The sequence below is a fragment of the Sparus aurata genome, chromosome 16 (assembly GCF_900880675.1).
Source record: "Sparus aurata chromosome 16, fSpaAur1.1, whole genome shotgun sequence".
NCBI lineage: Eukaryota > Metazoa > Chordata > Actinopteri > Spariformes > Sparidae > Sparus > Sparus aurata.
In genome coordinates, this window is record NC_044202.1 from 1,365,977 (window position 1) to 1,384,445 (window position 18,469).

The 18,469-nt window shown below is 41.2% G+C and overlaps 1 protein-coding gene and 2 long non-coding RNA genes across 5 annotated transcripts; 2 read left to right on the plus strand and 1 right to left on the minus strand.

Annotated features, from left to right (window-relative positions):
- Positions 1–2,309: 2,309 nt before the first annotated feature.
- On the plus strand, positions 2,310–7,740 carry LOC115597257 (E3 ubiquitin-protein ligase TRAF7-like). Of its 3 annotated transcripts, none has more exons than XM_030443026.1 (5): positions 2,310–2,403; positions 2,787–2,890; positions 5,362–5,511; positions 5,995–6,117; positions 6,592–7,007. In XM_030443026.1, the coding sequence occupies exons 3-5, from the start codon at positions 5,381–5,383 to the stop codon at positions 6,824–6,826; spliced, it is 489 nt and encodes a 162-aa protein (XP_030298886.1). In that variant the 5' UTR covers positions 2,310–2,403; positions 2,787–2,890; positions 5,362–5,380; the 3' UTR covers positions 6,827–7,007. The 3 variants fall into 3 exon arrangements, with proteins under 3 accessions (XP_030298886.1, XP_030298887.1, XP_030298885.1); XM_030443027.1 differs by having other exon boundaries at positions 2,787–2,878; XM_030443025.1 differs by lacking the exon at positions 2,310–2,403 and adding an exon at positions 7,279–7,740 and having other exon boundaries at positions 2,410–2,890; positions 6,592–6,842.
- Positions 7,741–12,753: 5,013 nt separating this feature from the next.
- Positions 12,754–15,731, plus strand: LOC115597260 (uncharacterized). The gene is made up of 2 exons (XR_003987054.1): positions 12,754–12,805; positions 13,983–15,731. It is a non-coding gene; the product is annotated as an uncharacterized LOC115597260 (long non-coding RNA).
- Positions 15,318–17,912, minus strand: LOC115597261 (uncharacterized). Its single transcript, XR_003987055.1, has 2 exons — positions 17,490–17,912; positions 15,318–16,837 (listed from the first exon to the last, which is right to left on the minus strand). It is a non-coding gene; the product is annotated as an uncharacterized LOC115597261 (long non-coding RNA).
- Between the last annotated feature and the right edge of the window lie 557 nt (positions 17,913–18,469).

Here is an 18,469-nt window from a genome sequence, read left to right on the forward strand (position 1 = left end):
GGTGCTTGAGCCCCTGCCCTTTTGCCTCGTATTATAAAGTGCCCTTTTTGTGTGTTTTTTAATGAATACATAAATTCCTGTTGTGCAAAGGGATGTCAAAAAACCGGCGGTATAAAAATCTACCGTACGTATTTCCTCATAATATGGTGTTGTGAGTGTGTTGAGCCTAAAGCCGCTTCTCTGTCCGCTGCGGCTCCGCTCCGTCTGTCTCTACGAACTGTCGCTTCTTTCAAATTAAAAGACCCCCCACTAAGAACCCAGTTCTAAACACCAATGGGGTGCAATGTAAAGCTCTTATTTTGAAGACAAAGAGAGAGAGAGAGAGAGAGAGAGAGAGAGAGCTGCCTCATCAGAACTCCACCACGCACGTAGATGAGCGACGTGACAGTGGAGCGACTTGAACCTTTGTGAGTTATAAATCCATTAAACATAACTTCCTTGTGGGGTTTAACAAATCGCCTTCCACTTATTCAACGTGCTTTAATATGAGTCATATTTCAGAAGAGTGTCCATTTGTCCTTGTTAACCTAACTGCTTGTTAATGAGAGTTAATAATATAATATGACAGCTGTCTGTGTCGGCTGTTTATCTTGCCACAAATCTTAAACTTCTTCCAGATATTGAGTTTACTGTGACTGTGGCTGTTCCTACTAACATTCCTACTCACAGTAGTCATTTCTTGGTTTTGTAATATTTTTAGATGTGTAGCCTGTATTTCTAGTTTGCACTTGCCCTCCAATAAACAGCCTAATAATAAACCAGTGTTTTATTGCTTTTTAAGAATTGCAGCTGAACTGCATGTCTTCCAAACCTCAGTATTATGATAATATGAATAAACTCATGTTGACAATAATTTGTTGACACAAAAGAAATGACAATTGCATATCACTCACAGCTACACAGGATACACAGCTAAGTAGTTAACTTTTTATAAGTACTTTGTTTACTAATTTTAAGTTAATCTACATATTGTGTTATTAAGGCCTGAAAAAAAATGTTGGCGCACGCTAAGCACGCGCATGTACTGCCCTTTTCTGACTTTGAGCCCCTGCCCATCATGTGCACGTCCCTGAGTCACAGTATACATGTGACATGTAACGTATAGATTTCAGGACCACAGACAGTTACAGTATATATGTAGCATGTTTCAGGACCATGGACCAGACCAAAACCCTAATCTTAACCCCCTCCAATCTTTTAAAATAAAACCACTTGGGACACCTGTTTTTGCTACACGGCAAGTAACACATAAATTCATGTACAACAGTATTCACATTTCATGCAACACAGGTTACAGAATTAGAAGAGAAGGCTTAGAGAACAACAGAAAGCAGAGAGGAGATGAATTAGGTTGCTAGACACCACACTGACCCCGAAGAGCTCAATGAGATATTTTAACTTGTGTTACCAAACAGCTCCATCTGCTGGTGTGTGTCTCAGGACAGCCGGGCTGCTCCTCCAGGTTCAACAGAACAATTAATGTAATGGCTCTAAATTAAGTGAAGAGGTTTCTTTCAAACCTTTTTTGTGAATGTTTCTCCTACAACTTTTAGTCTTTTTTAAATGGAAAATTATATATATATATTATTTTAACATTTATTGTTCATGTATTGCTATTGTTATCAACATTGTTATTCAATTTAATCAATATTATTGTTGTTACTTGTTTTGTTATTCTTCTTCCTATAATAAAACTTATACTAATACTAATAATAATAATGATGATGATTATTATTATATACATTATATCATCGATATATGTTAATATTAGTTGTCACAGTAGTAATAGTAGTAGAATTCTGTTATCATTATTATTTATTTTATTATTGTTCCTATTTTCTTCTTATCATTGTTACTTCTTATTGATAATTATGACTATCAATAGTAGTTTTGATGCAAAATTATAGATTTGATTATTTTGTATTGATATTGTTATTGTTGTTTGTATCGTTGTTATTGTTATTATTATTATAGCTATCATTATTGCTTGTTGTTCCTATCGTAATTTAAATCGATGAACACCGGGACATACAACATCTTTTTCTGTCATATTAGTGGAGATGCACAACTATTCATCGGACAGATAAATTATTGGCAGATAAAGAAATTGTAGCCGATAATAAGTGGAGCTCATTTGAAATACTTTAATCTACAATAATATGTCATCATTTATTAGATATTAATATTTTGTATTAATAATGAGACTAACTGATGTTGTTCAATATATGTAGTGGAGGTAAAAGTTCAATATTTCCTACTGACATATGTGAAACCAACAGCTATAAATAATTGTAATTCAATCTGAGACACTAATAGACACACACACACACAGGCGAGGGGTCCTGAAAGTGAAAGTGTTCTGCAGACTCCATTTTGACTGGAGGGAGCAGAGAGAAGACGGAGGTGAGTGTTAAAACAACACTTCCATCAGGTCCGTGTTCACTTCCAGGGGTTCTGCTGTGTTGTGAACCGGCTCCGGGAGGGTCGGGCTGCCGGTTCTCAAGGCTTCCCGGGAATCCGCCGCGTGCTGCGTGTTGAGTGCAGCATGGCGCAGCACCGCCGGACAGCTGGAGTGGAGCAGACCGAGGTGTTCCCGCGATGACTGCTGAATGACGCGAGACAGCAAGCGTACATTTGTGTTATAAACACAACAACAAACAGACCAAACCGCATCAGCACGGCCTGGATTTGTCTGGATTAGATTTTGTGCTGTTGAGTATTTTATTCTGAAAACTACCGGATGTTATGTTGCTGTCTCAGCGTGTGACTTCCTGTCTGCTCTGTAGGCGTCAGGCAGGCCAGATTCGACTGTTTCATCCAGAAGACAGTGATGGAGGAGTGATACAGGGAGTCTGGTGGAGTGAGAGAGGAGACACAGGTACGTCTACAGGTGAGATCACTATAATCCAGGACAGATAAAGAGACAGCTTCAGTGATCCGTTTCCTCCAGAACATGGAGGGAAATGGTTCTGTTTCTGTATGAGTAACATTTTTTTTGTCTTAGCTTGTTCACAAGTGTGTTAATATGACGTTTAAATGTGAGTTTCTGATCCAACCAGAGACCCAAATATTCAGGTATTTAAAAAACCCTTTCAGTACTGCGTCCTCCTGTTAGAGTGGTAACATTGGGACCAGTGTCTGTAATGTCTCCCGCTCTTGATAATCTCATGAATTTGGTTTAGTTTGCCTTGACAACTTATTTCAGGTTACAAAGAGAATCTTGCAGTTTGTTAAAAGCTTGCTGGAGAATTTTAATGGCTTTATGTTCTGTATCAGTACAGCAGTTCAGGACTGTATCATCAGTGTAAAGATGGGTGTTACAGTTTGTAACAGAGCATGTTGTATTAATATAGATTGTGAAAAAGACAGGAAGGACTAGTATTGAACCTTACAGAACCCCTCTAGACAACGGCAGAAACGCAGAACCATCATTCCCTTCAGTCACACATCGTCACATCTATGTGTCAGGTAGTCCTTGAACCAATTACAGGAATTAAAATCAAACCAACATCACCTAACCTCTGTTTGAGCAAAGAATGGTCATTTCATGTAATTTCATGAGAAATAAATGGAGCACAGAGCTGTAACAAAAATATGGGTATAGTTTATCCTCCCTGGTAGCTTTCCTTATATCTTCATCTTAAAGTGTCTCCTTAACAACAGAGGAAGTGAAGTGTAAACACAGAGGTCTGGTCGGATGAGGGCTCACGAGGCAGCAGCTGACTGTTGAAAGCAGAACCTGATCACACCATTTCACATTGATTTCCAGCAGCAGCAAGATATTTGCCAAACGCACAGCAAATATCTGATGGTTTAATTATTTAGCAATTATTAAATGTTATACTAAAAGTTATTATACATAGAGGATTTGTTTTATTTACATTTACTGATTTCCAAAATTTGGATGGGTTTGTATAAGAGCTCGAGATTAATTCTGTTGAGATAGCTGGACTTTGCTTTTCTGTATGAAGATATACATTTATTTCTAAGTTGTCTGAAAGTTAACCAGTGGGCTTCCTCACCAGAACTCTGATATTTAAATGTGTCACCCCTAACCTGTCTCTGCATTTAATGGCATGTGAGCTGAACATATTTAGCTCTGGGTCACCATATGGCTTACTGGCACAATGCAGCTTTATCAAATGGATGGTAGGTTGTACGATAATTACATTTTTAGCGGTATATTTTGTACAGGACATAGACATGTGATGTTTGCGGTGACCGTTTGAGATCAAACCAGGAAAATCAGATGCAGTAGCAGATACTGATAGTGAAAGAGAGGGAGTATTCTGGCTGTCATACCTTCATGCACTGAATACTTTGCTGGAGTGCAGCATTCAAGTTCAGTGTTCATGGAAAAAGAGGTGTGATCCTGTGTCACGTGGATGCCGACGTTTGAGATGGACGGGTGATGACGTAGCAGCTGCAGGGTGGAGGTGTTGATGTCCTTTACGAGCGCTCCTGGAAGGCAGGAGGTGCTGCACTTGTTGATCTGCATTTGCAGGACCATGGAGGACCCAATGAGGAGCACAGTCTGACTGTGAGAGTGGCTGGCTTATTCAGCAGTGGCTCTGGTGGATATCTCAGGTTGTGAGAGGATGGTGGCAGTACAGAGCGGGAACTAGGCTGCTCGTCGAGGTATGGTTAGCGAGAAGGCGGAATGTTTTCATTGATATCTGTGAATTTGATGGCAGCAAGATATTTCAAACAAGTTGTCTGCCGACCCAGGTCTACTGTGATCCTATCCTACTGCTCGCCATCCTGTCTACCATGTTCACTGTGATTCTATCCTACACCGGTGCCACCGCCAATATTATTAGTTAACTTGCATATTACTAGTGACTGGCCATTTACTCACAACGAGGTGTATTATCCGGTTACACAGCAACTAGCTCTCACTGCAAGACACAGACACACCAATGGCGGTTCTAGTGGGGGCCAACAGGGACCAGTGCCCCTGTAACTCTGAGTCCGGACCCCCCTGTGGCCCCCCGACAGGGAGTCTGGATCAATAATACAGTGACAGATTTCTTGCAATGATTTTGTACTGAAGGGAAAGGTGGAAATAAAGTGTCTCAGCAGTTTACTACCCAATTAAAAATGTTGAAATAGTAAACACTGTTTTAAGTCCCATTTATCCTGTGTCTGAATGAAGGATTTGTCTTTTTTTCCGGGGTTGTATGTGCCCCTCTAACAAAAAAGCTGGCCCAAACCTGGCCCCCCTATTTAAACTGGTCTAGAACCGCCACTGAGACACACACACACACACACACACACACACACAGCCTCAGACTGTTAAACCAACTTGTTTCCTGATTCTTGTCCTGAGCTCACAGTCAGTGTCACTGTTTCTCCTCTCAGACTGACTTCAGACCAGAAGATGAGTGATTGTGTGAAGGAAGAGGAGGAAAGATCAGAATCTCCAGGATCCAGCTGTCCGTCTTTGGAGAGTGACTGTTCCAAACTTGAACCTCCAGACTTCAGTAATGAACCTGGACCCTCAGACACAAAGTAAGAGAACTGATTCTGACTCATTCACTGTTTGCTGGTAAAGTTTTGCCATTTACAAGCTGTAGAGTAACATGACTGAAGGTTCAACACTCTGTCAAACACATGATTGTATAAAGGAGATTACTACATGGGCTCAGAAACACTTTGTCAAACTGCTGTCAGTCAACAGTTTGTTTGTTAATGAGGACACACTGGACCTTTAACATGTCATGGAAACGACTCAACTGTCCACATTTGACTTCATGAAGCTGTAAATTAAAATGTTTGAGTGAGAGAGAAATCATTGGTCCATCTCCCTCTGAGTGTCTGTGACAGCTGTCAGTCACAGAGAAAAGATGTAAATCCAAGAGGACTAATCCAAACTTTAAACCTCCTGATCATCAACAGCAGCAGTTTGTGTATTTAGAGCTTCAACAATGACTTTCATCAGAGAATTTATCAAAGATTCATGTGAGATGAATAAAAACATGTTGGTGTTTGCAGAGTTCAGTCCAAAAGAAAGAGGCAAGAGTCTCCAGGATCCAGCTGTGTGTCTCTGAAGAGTGACTGGTCCAAAGATCGTCTTCCTCCAGTCTTCAGTGATGAACCTGGACCCTCAGACACAAAGTAAGACACTGTTTTCACTGTAAACTGACCTGATGAAGATGATGCACTGACGATGAAGACTAAATGTTCTGCTGAAAGATTTATATTCATGACGCACAACTGGTGCAGAAACTAAGATGGAGTTGATTTGATGGCTGTAAATAATACAACTATTCAAAATGTGAGTGATTCTGCTTCAGATGTGTTCAGATACATTATGTAGAGCTGCTGGCTGGGCTGATCGGTGGCTGGCCTCAGCAAAGTGTCTGATATGAGGCTGAAAGTAACAGAAACTAAATTAGAAAAATGTATGTGCGATGAAACATGAATTGATAAATTGTCGCGTGATTTGATTAATTTAAAGGCGATTTGATGAGAAAAAAAAAAGTCTGGACATGATGAAAACAGTTTAATCATTTAAAAGCTGCAAAAAGTGTTGAGTTTGTGTTAATAACAATCGACAAATCATTTTAGTTACGAAAAATGTCTCCACAGGAGGAGGAGACTTGACTCTGAGAAGAAGCAGCCGTCCTGCTGTGTTTGGTGTCAGGACGTCCTGAAGGATCCGGTCTCTAGCAGCTGTGGACACTGGTTCTGCAGACGCTGCATCACCTCAGACTGGGTCCAGTCTGCTTCACCAGGAGACTCCTCCTGTCCCCAGTGTGGAGGTAAGAATCAGAACAAGAGCTGGACTGTGGACAGACAGTCAGAGCAGAACTGTACAAAGTAAGACTGAACATCTGAACATGTGTTTACATCCTGCTGCTTTTCATGACTTTTATTTAAACTTCCAAAAACTCATTCAGCCATGTGGACACATATATTATCTGAGTGTGGACAGACGGAGATGCTGATCCTAGTTGACTGTTTACTGTAACTGAAGTCACATCAGAGCCTTGTTCCTCTGCTGTCAGTCAAACATGAACACCGACACATAGTCAGAGGTCCAGAGACACATTTCTGATGCTTCCTCTAAACTGGGCTTTATCACCTTCACTTGTTTATATATTCTCATTAGGGCTGGGCGATAAATTGATAAAATCGATAAATTCTAGTTTGTGGTTTAGGATCATTTAAAAATTGAAAATCGATTTTCTTTAACTTGCTCCGCCACCGCTCCCCATTGACCCCCTTGAGTTCATAGTAGGCTCCGCCCCCCGCATTGACTTTCCACAGAGAAACAAACACAACTTGCAGCAAGCCAAGAGTTTGTTCCTAAACAGGCACCATCTCGTCAGTAGTTCAGTTTTGTAGTGTCAGACCTCGAACAAACCACAGTTCGCTGCAAAGTTTGTTTAAAGGCTGTTGCAAATAAAGACAGTGGACCGACACATTCATTTTTAAGCATCTCAATCATACACATGTATCACAGTGGGACACTTGTTGTTCACTACAAGATGTACAAGAATGCGGCAGCCCACAAACACCCGCTATAAAGCAGCCAACATTAGCAGAATCATCATTGTGTCTAGTATGAGAAGAAAGGGGCCTGGTGGACAGCTTTTATGGATGCAGTCACGTTGCATATCGTTTAAGATATGGTGCCCGTATACAGTGGAAAGCCGGAGGTTCATCCACATGCTGAAAATGTTTGACCCCAGGTTTGTGTTTTGAAGCCACAACGGGGCATGATGTCTCAAACCAGAGGAAGCAGACAGGCTCATCTTCCTGGCCAAAAATGTGTTAAAAAGACAGCAAGCACACACATGTCCTGTACATCTACCAACATGTCATGTTTACTATGCAGCATGCAAACATTTAATTTTGTTAACATGTTTTCAGGGATACAAAATATTGTTTTTAAACAAAAGGCACCTTTTGCATAAAATTGATGAAAGTTATGTTCACACTTTATCAATCCCTACAGGGGAACTGATCCATTTTTATAAAAACTTGCAATCTGGCTTGTTAAATTTATGTTTCCAAAAGTATTTTATCATAAAGCGACACGTTTTATTCCAAGTGAGTTTAAAGGTGCACTGTTTAAAAATGGCAGGGGAATTTTGTTTACAATAAAAGCAATGCTTTTAATAATTTCTTTGTCATTTGTAGTTTGTTTTTGAGAAGGAAAAAGAAATCGATTGAAATCGTAAATCGAGTTTGGTGTGAAAATACAGGAGATTCAATTTTGTTATTGGTGATTAAAACAATCACCAGATTTTCTTTGCTCTGTCTCAAACTTTTGTCTTTTTCAGTGAATGTTGGTCTGCTGGAGGTTTTAGATGAACATAAGATCAGTCTGAGGAGGAGATGTGAATGTGTGACTGAAGGAAGTGAAGAAAAGAGAAGTGATGAAACAGGAAGTGGAGCCCTCCTCAACAGGATCTACACTGAGCTTTACATCACAGAGGGACAGAGTGAAGAGGTTAATACCCAACATGAGGTGAGGCAGCTTGAGACAGCTTCCAAGAAGACGACCTTCAGTGAAACTCCAATCAGGTGCTGCGACATCTTTAAAGCCTCACCTGACCAACAGAGACGCATCAGAGTCGTTCTGACCAACGGCGTCCCAGGTGTTGGAAAAACCTTCTTGGTGCAGAAGTTCACTCTGGACTGGGCAGAGGGCTCCGAAAACCAAGATGTCAGTCTGCTGGTTCTGCTTTCATTCAGGGAGCTGAACCTGATCAGAGATGAGCAGTACAGTCTTCTCAGGCTGCTCCATGTTTTCCATCCAACATTACAGAAGGTGACAGCAGAGAAGCTCGCTGTCTGTAAACTTCTCTTCATCTTTGACGGCCTGGATGAAAGCAGACTTTCACTGGATTTCAAGAACCATGAGGTTGTGTCTGATGTCACACAGAAGTCATCAGTCAGCATGCTGCTGACAAACCTCATCCAGGGGAAGCTGCTTCCCTGGGCTCTCGTCTGGATAACTTCCCGACCTGCAGCAGCCAATAAGATCCCTCCTTCATGTGTCGACAGGGTAACAGAAGTACGAGGCTTCACTGACGTCCAGAAGGAGGAGTACTTCAGGAGGAGGTTCAGTGATGAAGATCTGTCCAGCAGAATCATCTCACACATCAAGACCTCCAGGAGCCTCCACATCATGTGTCTGATCCCAGTCTTCTGCTGGATCACTGCTACAGTTCTGGACCACATGTTAACTACAGATCAGAGAGGAGAGCTGCCCAAGACCCTGACTGACATGTACTCACACTTCCTGCTAGTTCAGACAAAGAGGAAGAAGCAGAAATACGATGAGGGACGTGAGATGAGTCCACAGGAGCTGACGGAGGCTGACAGGGAAGTTCTTCTGAAGCTGGGGAGGCTGGCGTTTGAACAGCTTGAAGCAGGAAACATCATGTTCTACCAAGAAGACCTGGAGCGCTGTGGTCTTAATGTCACAGAGGCCTCGGTGTACTCAGGAGTTTGTACAGAGATCTTCAGAAGAGCGAGTGAGATCTTCCAGAAAACAATCTACTGCTTTGTTCATCTGAGCGTTCAGGAGTTTTTGGCTGCAGCCTACATGTTCCACTGTCACACCAACAGGAACTCAACAGTCCTGGGGGACTTCCTGAGAGGAAATATTCCCTCATCCCTGGATGACTTTCTCAGCAGAGCCATGGAGAAATCCCTCACAAGTGAAAATGGCCACCTTGACCTGTTTGTTCGCTTCCTTCATGGCCTCTCTCTGAAGTCCAACCAGAGACTCTTAGCAGGTCTGCTGGGTCAGATAGACAACAGTCCAGAAATCATCCAGAGAGCCATCAACAACCTGAAGGAGATGAACAGTTATAAGATCTCTCCTGACAGAAGCATCAACATCTTCCACTGTCTGACGGAGATGAACGACCACTCAGTCCATCAGGAGATCCAAGAGTTCCTGAAGTCAGAGAACAGATCAGAGAAGGAACTCTCTGCAATCCACTGCTCAGCTCTGGCCTACATGCTGCAGATGTCAGAGGAGGTTCTGGATGAGTTAGACACAGAGAAGTACAAAACATCATGGGAAGGAAAACAGAGACTGATTCCAGCTGTGAGGAACTGCCGAAAGGCTCGGTAAGTTCAGATGTGATTCACATTTTAAAGCAACATGAAGCTTAAAGATGAACACTTGAACACAATATAAAACTTTCACACTATGAAAGTTTTGTGTACCAAAATTCAGACAAGAACATGACGTAAATACATGAGAGCAGTCTCATGTTTACATTAGTCATAAAACACAACAACAAAACATGAATTTGTGGTTCGTTATGTTGCTCAAGGACACGTGGACATGTGGACAGAAGGAGCTCAAGTTTCCATCTGCAAACCTGTTGATTTGTGACTGACCAGCTGAGCAACAGCCACATATGTTAATGTCTTCTGTGATGCAAAACACATGCATTTCATAATAAAGTGTCAGATTTTATTATATTTTAACTACTAGCTCGGGCTGACCAACTGACCAGCTGAGCTACAGCTGCTCATGTTAATGTTCTCTGTGACACAAAATGCATACATTTGATTATAAAGTGTTTTGGTTTTTTAACCTGTATTTACAGATTTATTAACTGTGGACTCTCAGAGACTCACTGTGAAGTCGTGGCCTCAGCTCTGAAGTCCAACCCCTCCCATCTGACAGAGCTGGACCTGAGTCGCAACAACCTGCAGGATTCAGGAGTGAAGCTGCTGTCAGCTGGACTGCAGAGTCCAAACTGTAGACTGGAGACTCTGAGGTCAGGTCATGAGTTTTGCTATTGTGCAGTGTTTCTCCGCTTAGTTTAAATCCATAACAAAAGGTTTAAATTCACTTCAGTTCTCTTCACAAATCACAAGAACTGTTTTAAAGTTTGTCAGTGTGAACTGTTTGCTTCAGAGTTTAGTTTGAACTCAAACTGGACTGGTGTTAGTTAGGAAACTGTAGGATTTATCCTTCAGTGTGCTGAGAAATGCAATCAGTATTGGTGATTTAGTTCCATGTGAATAAAAAACTTAAATGAGTTCAACCCTTTTATAAGGAATGTCTTTAAACAGAACCTTCAGAACATATGATTTTACAGGAACTGTTATGTTTCTACATAAAGCTGCTCTCATACAGACACACACACAGTGAAGCAAACATCCAAATGCAGCTGTTTGAAGTGTTGTGTCCAGTCTGTCACTTCAACATGTGACGATGCTTCCATTCAGGAAATAATGTCACTGTGTGTTCTGACTCATCCAGTTAACAGGAGCATCAGCGATTCACTATATTTGTACAGGAAGGTTCTCAGTTCCATTAAGAGAACGGGCAGATGATAGAGGATGAAGCTCTCAGTCAGTCAGCTGTATGTTAATGAAGATGACAGTGGTGATGAGGATAGTCTTAATCTCTGCTCTGAAATGAGAGCATCACAAGTGCTGGATCAGATGTTAAAGGAGTCATCACCTGGTTTTTTACATATCCAGTCCCTCTTGGATCGCTTTGGATCAATTCTTAAAACTTACTAGAAAAAAAAAAAATCAAAAAAATCAAACATAGAGCTTGTTCTGACACTTTTTCATACCTCGACTTTCTCACGCGAGATTATGCGCGAGGTTTTGACCGGTCCGGATGTGCATTGTATTAATATGTAATGAGGTGCACGTTGATTGGCCGCAGGAAGGACAGAGCCGGAATGGGGGGCGAGCCTGCATGCACACGGACTCCACAACATAAACAGCCCCCTGTCATGGCGCACACACTAAATGACGAACCTTACGGAATTCAGGCATATATGTACGAGCCAGAGTCGGAAACTGAACGGGAGAGTGAAGAGGCAGAGACGGTGGAAGAGACACGTTTACAGCAGGATGTCTCTGATTGGTAAATTCTTTTTTTCTCCGTCTTACTTTTCACACTCGTGTTTTACATGTAAGACCTGAGTTTTAATGCTGGCGATGACGATGTATGGCGTGAAAATGACAGAGAAATAAGCATTCGGCGTGCTCACTCTGGCTGAGGACGGCTGTGAGCCAATGCATATGCAAGTAGCCTCCTGTGGTAACGTCACCACAGGAGCAAAGTCAAAATCTCGTGCTTTAGGAACGCGCACTACTGTGCGCTATTCCTGTTCGGAAAAGGGCCAAAGCGAAAAAAATAAGCCACTTTCAGACTCCAGCTTTTCAGGCAAGTTTCAACAGAGGTCCAACACCAATATGCATGATTTAACGAGAGAAATTGCGATTTCCGGGTGATGACTCCTTTAAACTTTTATTTGATTTTTGACATTTTGGAATACAATAGAAAACATCCATCATAAAATGACAAATAATTGTTCTGAATGAGAAGAAACAGAAGAGAATAAAAGAAACTATCTTCATGTCCAATTTGATCATTTTAAAGACTTGACTGAGTTCAGCAGCTTGTTATTAACCTGTGTTGACATGAACAGGTGTATGAATGTTTGGATGATGTCTGTAGAAGCTGACATTGTGATGATCCACAGTAATACAATGACGTCACTTCGCTCATTTTAGAGAAAAGGTCATTGATTAGGACATTGTAACGTTGAGCTGCACAGTTCAATCCTGAACACATCTGATTGGACTATAAATTTATTTTCATCCACATCATTTATTCTTTATTCAGATTGAGGGACTGCATTTTGTCAGAGATCAGCTGTGCTTCTCTGGCCTCAGCTCTGAAGTCCAACCCCTCCTATCTCAGAGAGCTGGACCTGAACTACAACAAGCTGCAGGATTCAGGAGTGAAGCTGCTGTATGGTTTTCTGCAGAGTACAAACTGTCGACTGGAGACTCTGAGGTCAGTTCACTGACTATCTGTTAATGCGTTCAAACATTACTCAAATTTGTAAAGCTGTAACATCACATTGTCACATTGTTCATATTTTCATGTTTCTGTACAAAATTTATTTAGTCTGTGGTCACATAAGACGAAAGAAACTGGTCATTGTTAGCTGTTTAAATTCAAACCTAAACACACCATATTGGATTTTAAAATTATTTTCATCCACATCATGTATTCTTTATTCAGATTGGAGTGCTGCTGGTTGTCAGAGATCAGCTGTGATTCTCTGGCCTCGGCTCTGAAGTCCAACCCCTCCCATCTGAGAGAGCTGGACTTGAGTGGAAACCAGCTGCAGTATTCAGGAGTGAAGCTGCTTTCTGATCTGAGGGAGAGTCCAGACTGTAGACTGGAGACTCTTAGGTCAGTAGAGGGTTGGAGTTGGTCCATGTTGCTTTCAGCAGTATTGTATTGAACACAGTATCAAAGAAAAGATCCAGTATTTCCTGGTTTCTGTGAGAGAACGGTGACAGACTTTAGGATCTTTTAAGTGTTCCCTCATCTCAACACTAAAGAACTGATCAGTTCATCTTCTTCCACAGCTCTCAGATCAGTCTAACTGAAGCCTGCAAATCACTGGCTCTTATTTCAGAGAACGATCCTTACATTTAGTAACCATGTGGTCTCTCTACAGAGCAGAACCTCTGCTGAAGTCCAGAAACCACAGCTGATACTGTTAGTCTTTGTGTGAACATGTAGGAGCTTTAACGTCATATATTTATCTGTACATCTGTCGTTTGTTTTGTCCAGATACATTCCATATTTATCATGATGAAATATTCATATGTGACTGAGACTGTTTTAACAGCAGTAAATCATCATTACATTGAGCAGTGAATGTCTCTCTGTTACAGTAGTAATGATGCCTTCAGGGACTCAGTTTATTTCATTGTGTGCCTCAGTAAGACCTGCACAGACTTGATGAACCAAGTGTCTGCAGGTCTGTGAGCCTCACTCCAGCAGGTGAACCTGAGAGCTGAAAGGAAGCTGCCTGGCTACACTACACAGCCGCTCCACTTGTGATCTGAACAGGACTAAAGTGCTGGTCATTATATCAGTGACTGACAGCTGATGGAGGGAGTCTCTGTAAGCACTCATTTAACACTTTTGTTATCTCTCTTCTTCTCTCTGTCAGAGTCTGAATGATGAGGGAGGAAGAGTTGTTCAGAGGATCCCCTGTGTCCTGATGGTCCAGAGGTCGAAGCAGCACCATCAGTTGGTGTGTGGAGATGAGATCTCTCTCAGAGAGGAGAGCTTCACCCAGCAGTGACTGACAGACCAAATACAACAAGTCAAGATGACTATCAGCGCTCTAGTCTGAACTCCTCTGAGATCAGCTCCACTGTCACACACAATGTCCAGGCCACCCTCCAGCTCCATGTATTGAGCCCCGGGGTTGTGGTTTCACTAAATGCCCTCCCTACTGCCCCCTGGAATTTAAATGAACAAAAACAAGTTCATCCAGTCCAAACATACATTTAGAAGTCGCCTAAGAGGAGGCGGCTCACACGTGTTCTTAACGCCCTCTGTAAGAACATACTCACACAGAGTTTAAAAGCCTGCAACTCCTCTCCAGTTAGTTAGAACTGAAGAAGCCTCTTGGTTGAGAGATGAAATGTCTTCAAGAAACTTAAACAAATCAAGTTGCCAATGATACAGCACCCAGATTTACCATGCCTGGATGACGGTGAACCTTCATCAACATACATTTAGAAGTTTGCACACTAAAAACATAATGTTATATCCCCCTAAGGCCATGGGATGAGGGGAGTAACATAGTCAAGTGAAAAATGAGCACAAAGGAGGGAAAACAAACAGCATGTAGTTCCAGCAAGGAACTATATATGGTAACTTACACGGACATCCAAAATGGCATTGCTATGCGGCATTAATGACTGGACTGGACTAAACTGGAGTGGAATTTGATACATATTATATTTGTTATTTATGTTATTTATATATATAATCTGTTATTTATGTATGTGTGTGTTATTTATGTTACTTAAGACATATTTAAATTAAATGTTCCTTTAAGCTTATATGTGTTTTTCTTATATTTTTTTTATATACACCTTTTAGAAATTTTTTTTTTTTTTGAATGAGTGCCTGATAAAGGGTTAAGGCTAAAAAGAAGTGTTCAAAGGAAAATGCGATCTGTAGCTGAGTCACTCTGGTTCCTGCAGCACTTTATATCAGCCGGCCTACATGGTGAGTTGGGTCAGGTGTAGACTTCCACGCACAGGCAAGGAGGAGGCTGAGAAAGATGGCGACACCTGAGTGAAAACACAAGCCAAACACGCACACAACACTAGACCTGTAACACACAATAACATTAACATCTTACTTTCTTTTGTTAGATTGTTACACTACATTTAAACTTCAGCAGCTGTTTGTCACTGTTGTAGCTTCAGGGGAAACAACAGATGTCACATGGACAGTTACAGTTCAAATATGGGGTTTGAACCATGAATTACCTTATTTATTTATTTATTTATTTATTTATTTATAAGGTATTGTCCATCCATGGTATTTAATCCTCAAAAGTTTCAACTTCATTGGCCAAAAAGCATTCCTATATTATTGGGGAAAGCAGGCTGAGCCCTCCGCTGGTCATACATTTCCAAATACACTTGATTCATCCTCAAGCATCAACAGGCCTGAACCACATGGACGAGGGGCCAGCGAAGAAGACAGGAGAGGTTGTGGGTTTATATAACTGGAGACGTACATACCATTGGAATTCAGTTTATCCTGAGTTATTGTATTATAGCAGTAGTACACTGATGTTAAACAGGCTGTAAATGTTTTCTCCGCCAGATAATATTGTGAAAGTGCTCAGCTTGTACAGTGAGAAGGCCAGTTTAATAAATGGACTGTTCATATATACTTCTATGCCATTGTTTTTTATGTGTTTGTTGTTTTATGTACTTGTGTTTTGTGTTTGATATTATGGATGGTTTTTCTCACAACACACATTGCTCAATAGTTGCCTGACGCGACCACAAGAGCGTGAGACAAAAGGTCCTGCTCAGCTTCAGCAAATTGCTGCTCCTTTCTGTTAGAAGGCGGGGGGTCCAGATCCAGTCAGAAAGGTAACCTGTATGTGAAAACCATAACCTCAGTGACCACACGCCTATCACTATCCACCCCTTACATTTCTATTTAACTGATCATAACCTGTACTATCAAAGCACCTCTCTTTGAAATATACCACCGATCAGTAACACATAACATAAACCCTCTCCCATCACACTTATGCTTACCTTAACCAGTCATCCCACCTACACTTGTCTTTGTCTAAATGTCTTTTATTCTGTTTTCTGCTCCGTGAGGAGGCTATCATCACCGAGAGGAAAGAACAGATGACCTGTGTCTGTGCCGACTCAACACCCTAACCCTGATCTGACACAAACCCTAACTCTAACCCTGACTTAATATGAACCCTAACCTTAATTCTTCATGTCTCACAAACATAGTATGTGTGTTTCCCTTCACAGAACAATGAGGGTTGTAGAAATCATTGGAACTGAAGTCCGCCACGATGAACACGTTCCTTACAAGCGATTGTGAACTTTTGACCACGACTGTAGCCGCTTATTACAGAAGTACATGCAGTTACAGTTTCAAGCAGTTTCATCACAAACGCTGCCTCAAAGGCTTCTTGTTAAATTTACTGGAGATTTCATGGGCGTGAAAAATGAGCACAGTCTGATATCTGCTGATTATCAGCCATCAGCAGCTTCAATCAAACTCCTCTGTATTAAACACATCAGTTGAGCTGTAATGTAAACCACTGACATTTTTCTTAGATTACAACACGTACACACACACACGTACACACATACACAGGCTGCCAAGGAGTGTTTCACTCCATCAGTCTGGCAGCAGATCAGACAGGAAGCAGACCTCTGGTTACTGGTTAACTCGGACGATGAAGCTTCGCTCACGTACGCACAACAAGCTGCTGACTGGAGTTTGAACCACCGTCATCTGAGGGGCAAAAACACACATAATACACACACAGTACAGTGAGATTACACAACATACACACACAGTACAGTCAGATTACACAACATACACACAGCACAGTCAGATTACCCTAAATAACCTCTGGTTTTCATTTAATTTTAAATAGACTGGCTGCTCTCTGCACTAAAGTTCACTCTGCTGCCACTTCAATGCAACATGTATGAACCAGACAAAGTTCACGTCGTTTTTTTTCTTATCCTGTCTGTAAAATTAACTTTCCACACCTCAGAGAGAGACGCACGTGTTCATTGTCATGCGGAGAGAACATGCTACGTCGCCTAACCTGTTTACATTTTTTTGTGATTAGAAACATGGTTGTCGGTGATGTGTTTATGAGCCCCGCTGCATTGTAACTGGAACCTTTGGCTGGGCTGATTTATAGGTTGTATAGGTTGAGATCAAACCAATTCATTTGTTGTGAAACCTAAACTAGAGACAAAAAGAGGCTTAAAAACTCCAATGGAAACTGCAGCTGGGTAGTCACTCTCTGTAGATATGTCACTATGAGAGCTCTCACAGTACAGTTGTGTTTTCCATCGAGTTAAACAGAAGTCAGAGAGCGGGCATCCGTCCACCAGCCTGACCTGACGTGACAGAAACGAGCTGAACTTACCAAAAATAACTCGCCCCTCTGTGACCTGTGGTCTCTGTGGCACTGCTGTTTCTGGAAAAACCACACTGTTTACACTGGAACCAGTCTGCAGCAGATCCTGATTGATTAGGGGGGTGTCACCATCCTCAGGCACAGCTTCTTTCATCCAGCGGCAGGAAGCTGGTTGCTGCTGAGCCTCACGTATGAACTTGTTCCTCGGGAACAAAGGTCGGAGAGCGAGCGGCGATGACGGGCACGACGTGACTCGTCTGAACCAGCTGCATCGACATAATAACTGATATACTCCATCCTTATTGAATGTTTTATTATCAGAGGTCCTTGAACACATCAGGGGATCAGACGATACCACAGGCTGGCAATATTTACATTAAAGGAGCGCTCTGTAGTTTTGGAGAAGAATTTAAAGATCTTAAACTGAGCTTAAAGGACAACACATATTTATACTGCTTTACTTTGTTTATATGTGGCGGACCCTGCCACCTTTCTATCTTCATGTTCTGGGACCTTATTTTCCTCTGAGAACAGCTGGTTTATTCGCTTATTTTAAAAAGTGTGTATTATTACCTCATTAATATTGTAAAGATTCAAATTAAAGAGTTTAAATTCCTTCTTCAGCTGTTTGATTATTCTGTAAAATATTTGATTATACCCAAAAGTTTAAAAGCTCAAATCAAATATTGTTTTATATTAAATAAACATGTTTAACTTCTTTAAGCACAGTGAGTAATTGATAGTTAATTCATTTCTGTGGCCACATGAATTCAATTATTTCAACAAATCACATGTTCTGTAAAATCAAATGAAAAATGATTATGTGTGTGTATATATATAGACACATATATTATTGGTATCTTTATTATCTCAATATTATTGTAATTATTTCTATTGATTATTTTCTCATTTATTTTAGCATCAAATATGTATTAATATTATTAGTTATAGTGGTAATTCTGTTGTTATTTTTATTGCTAGAATTTCTG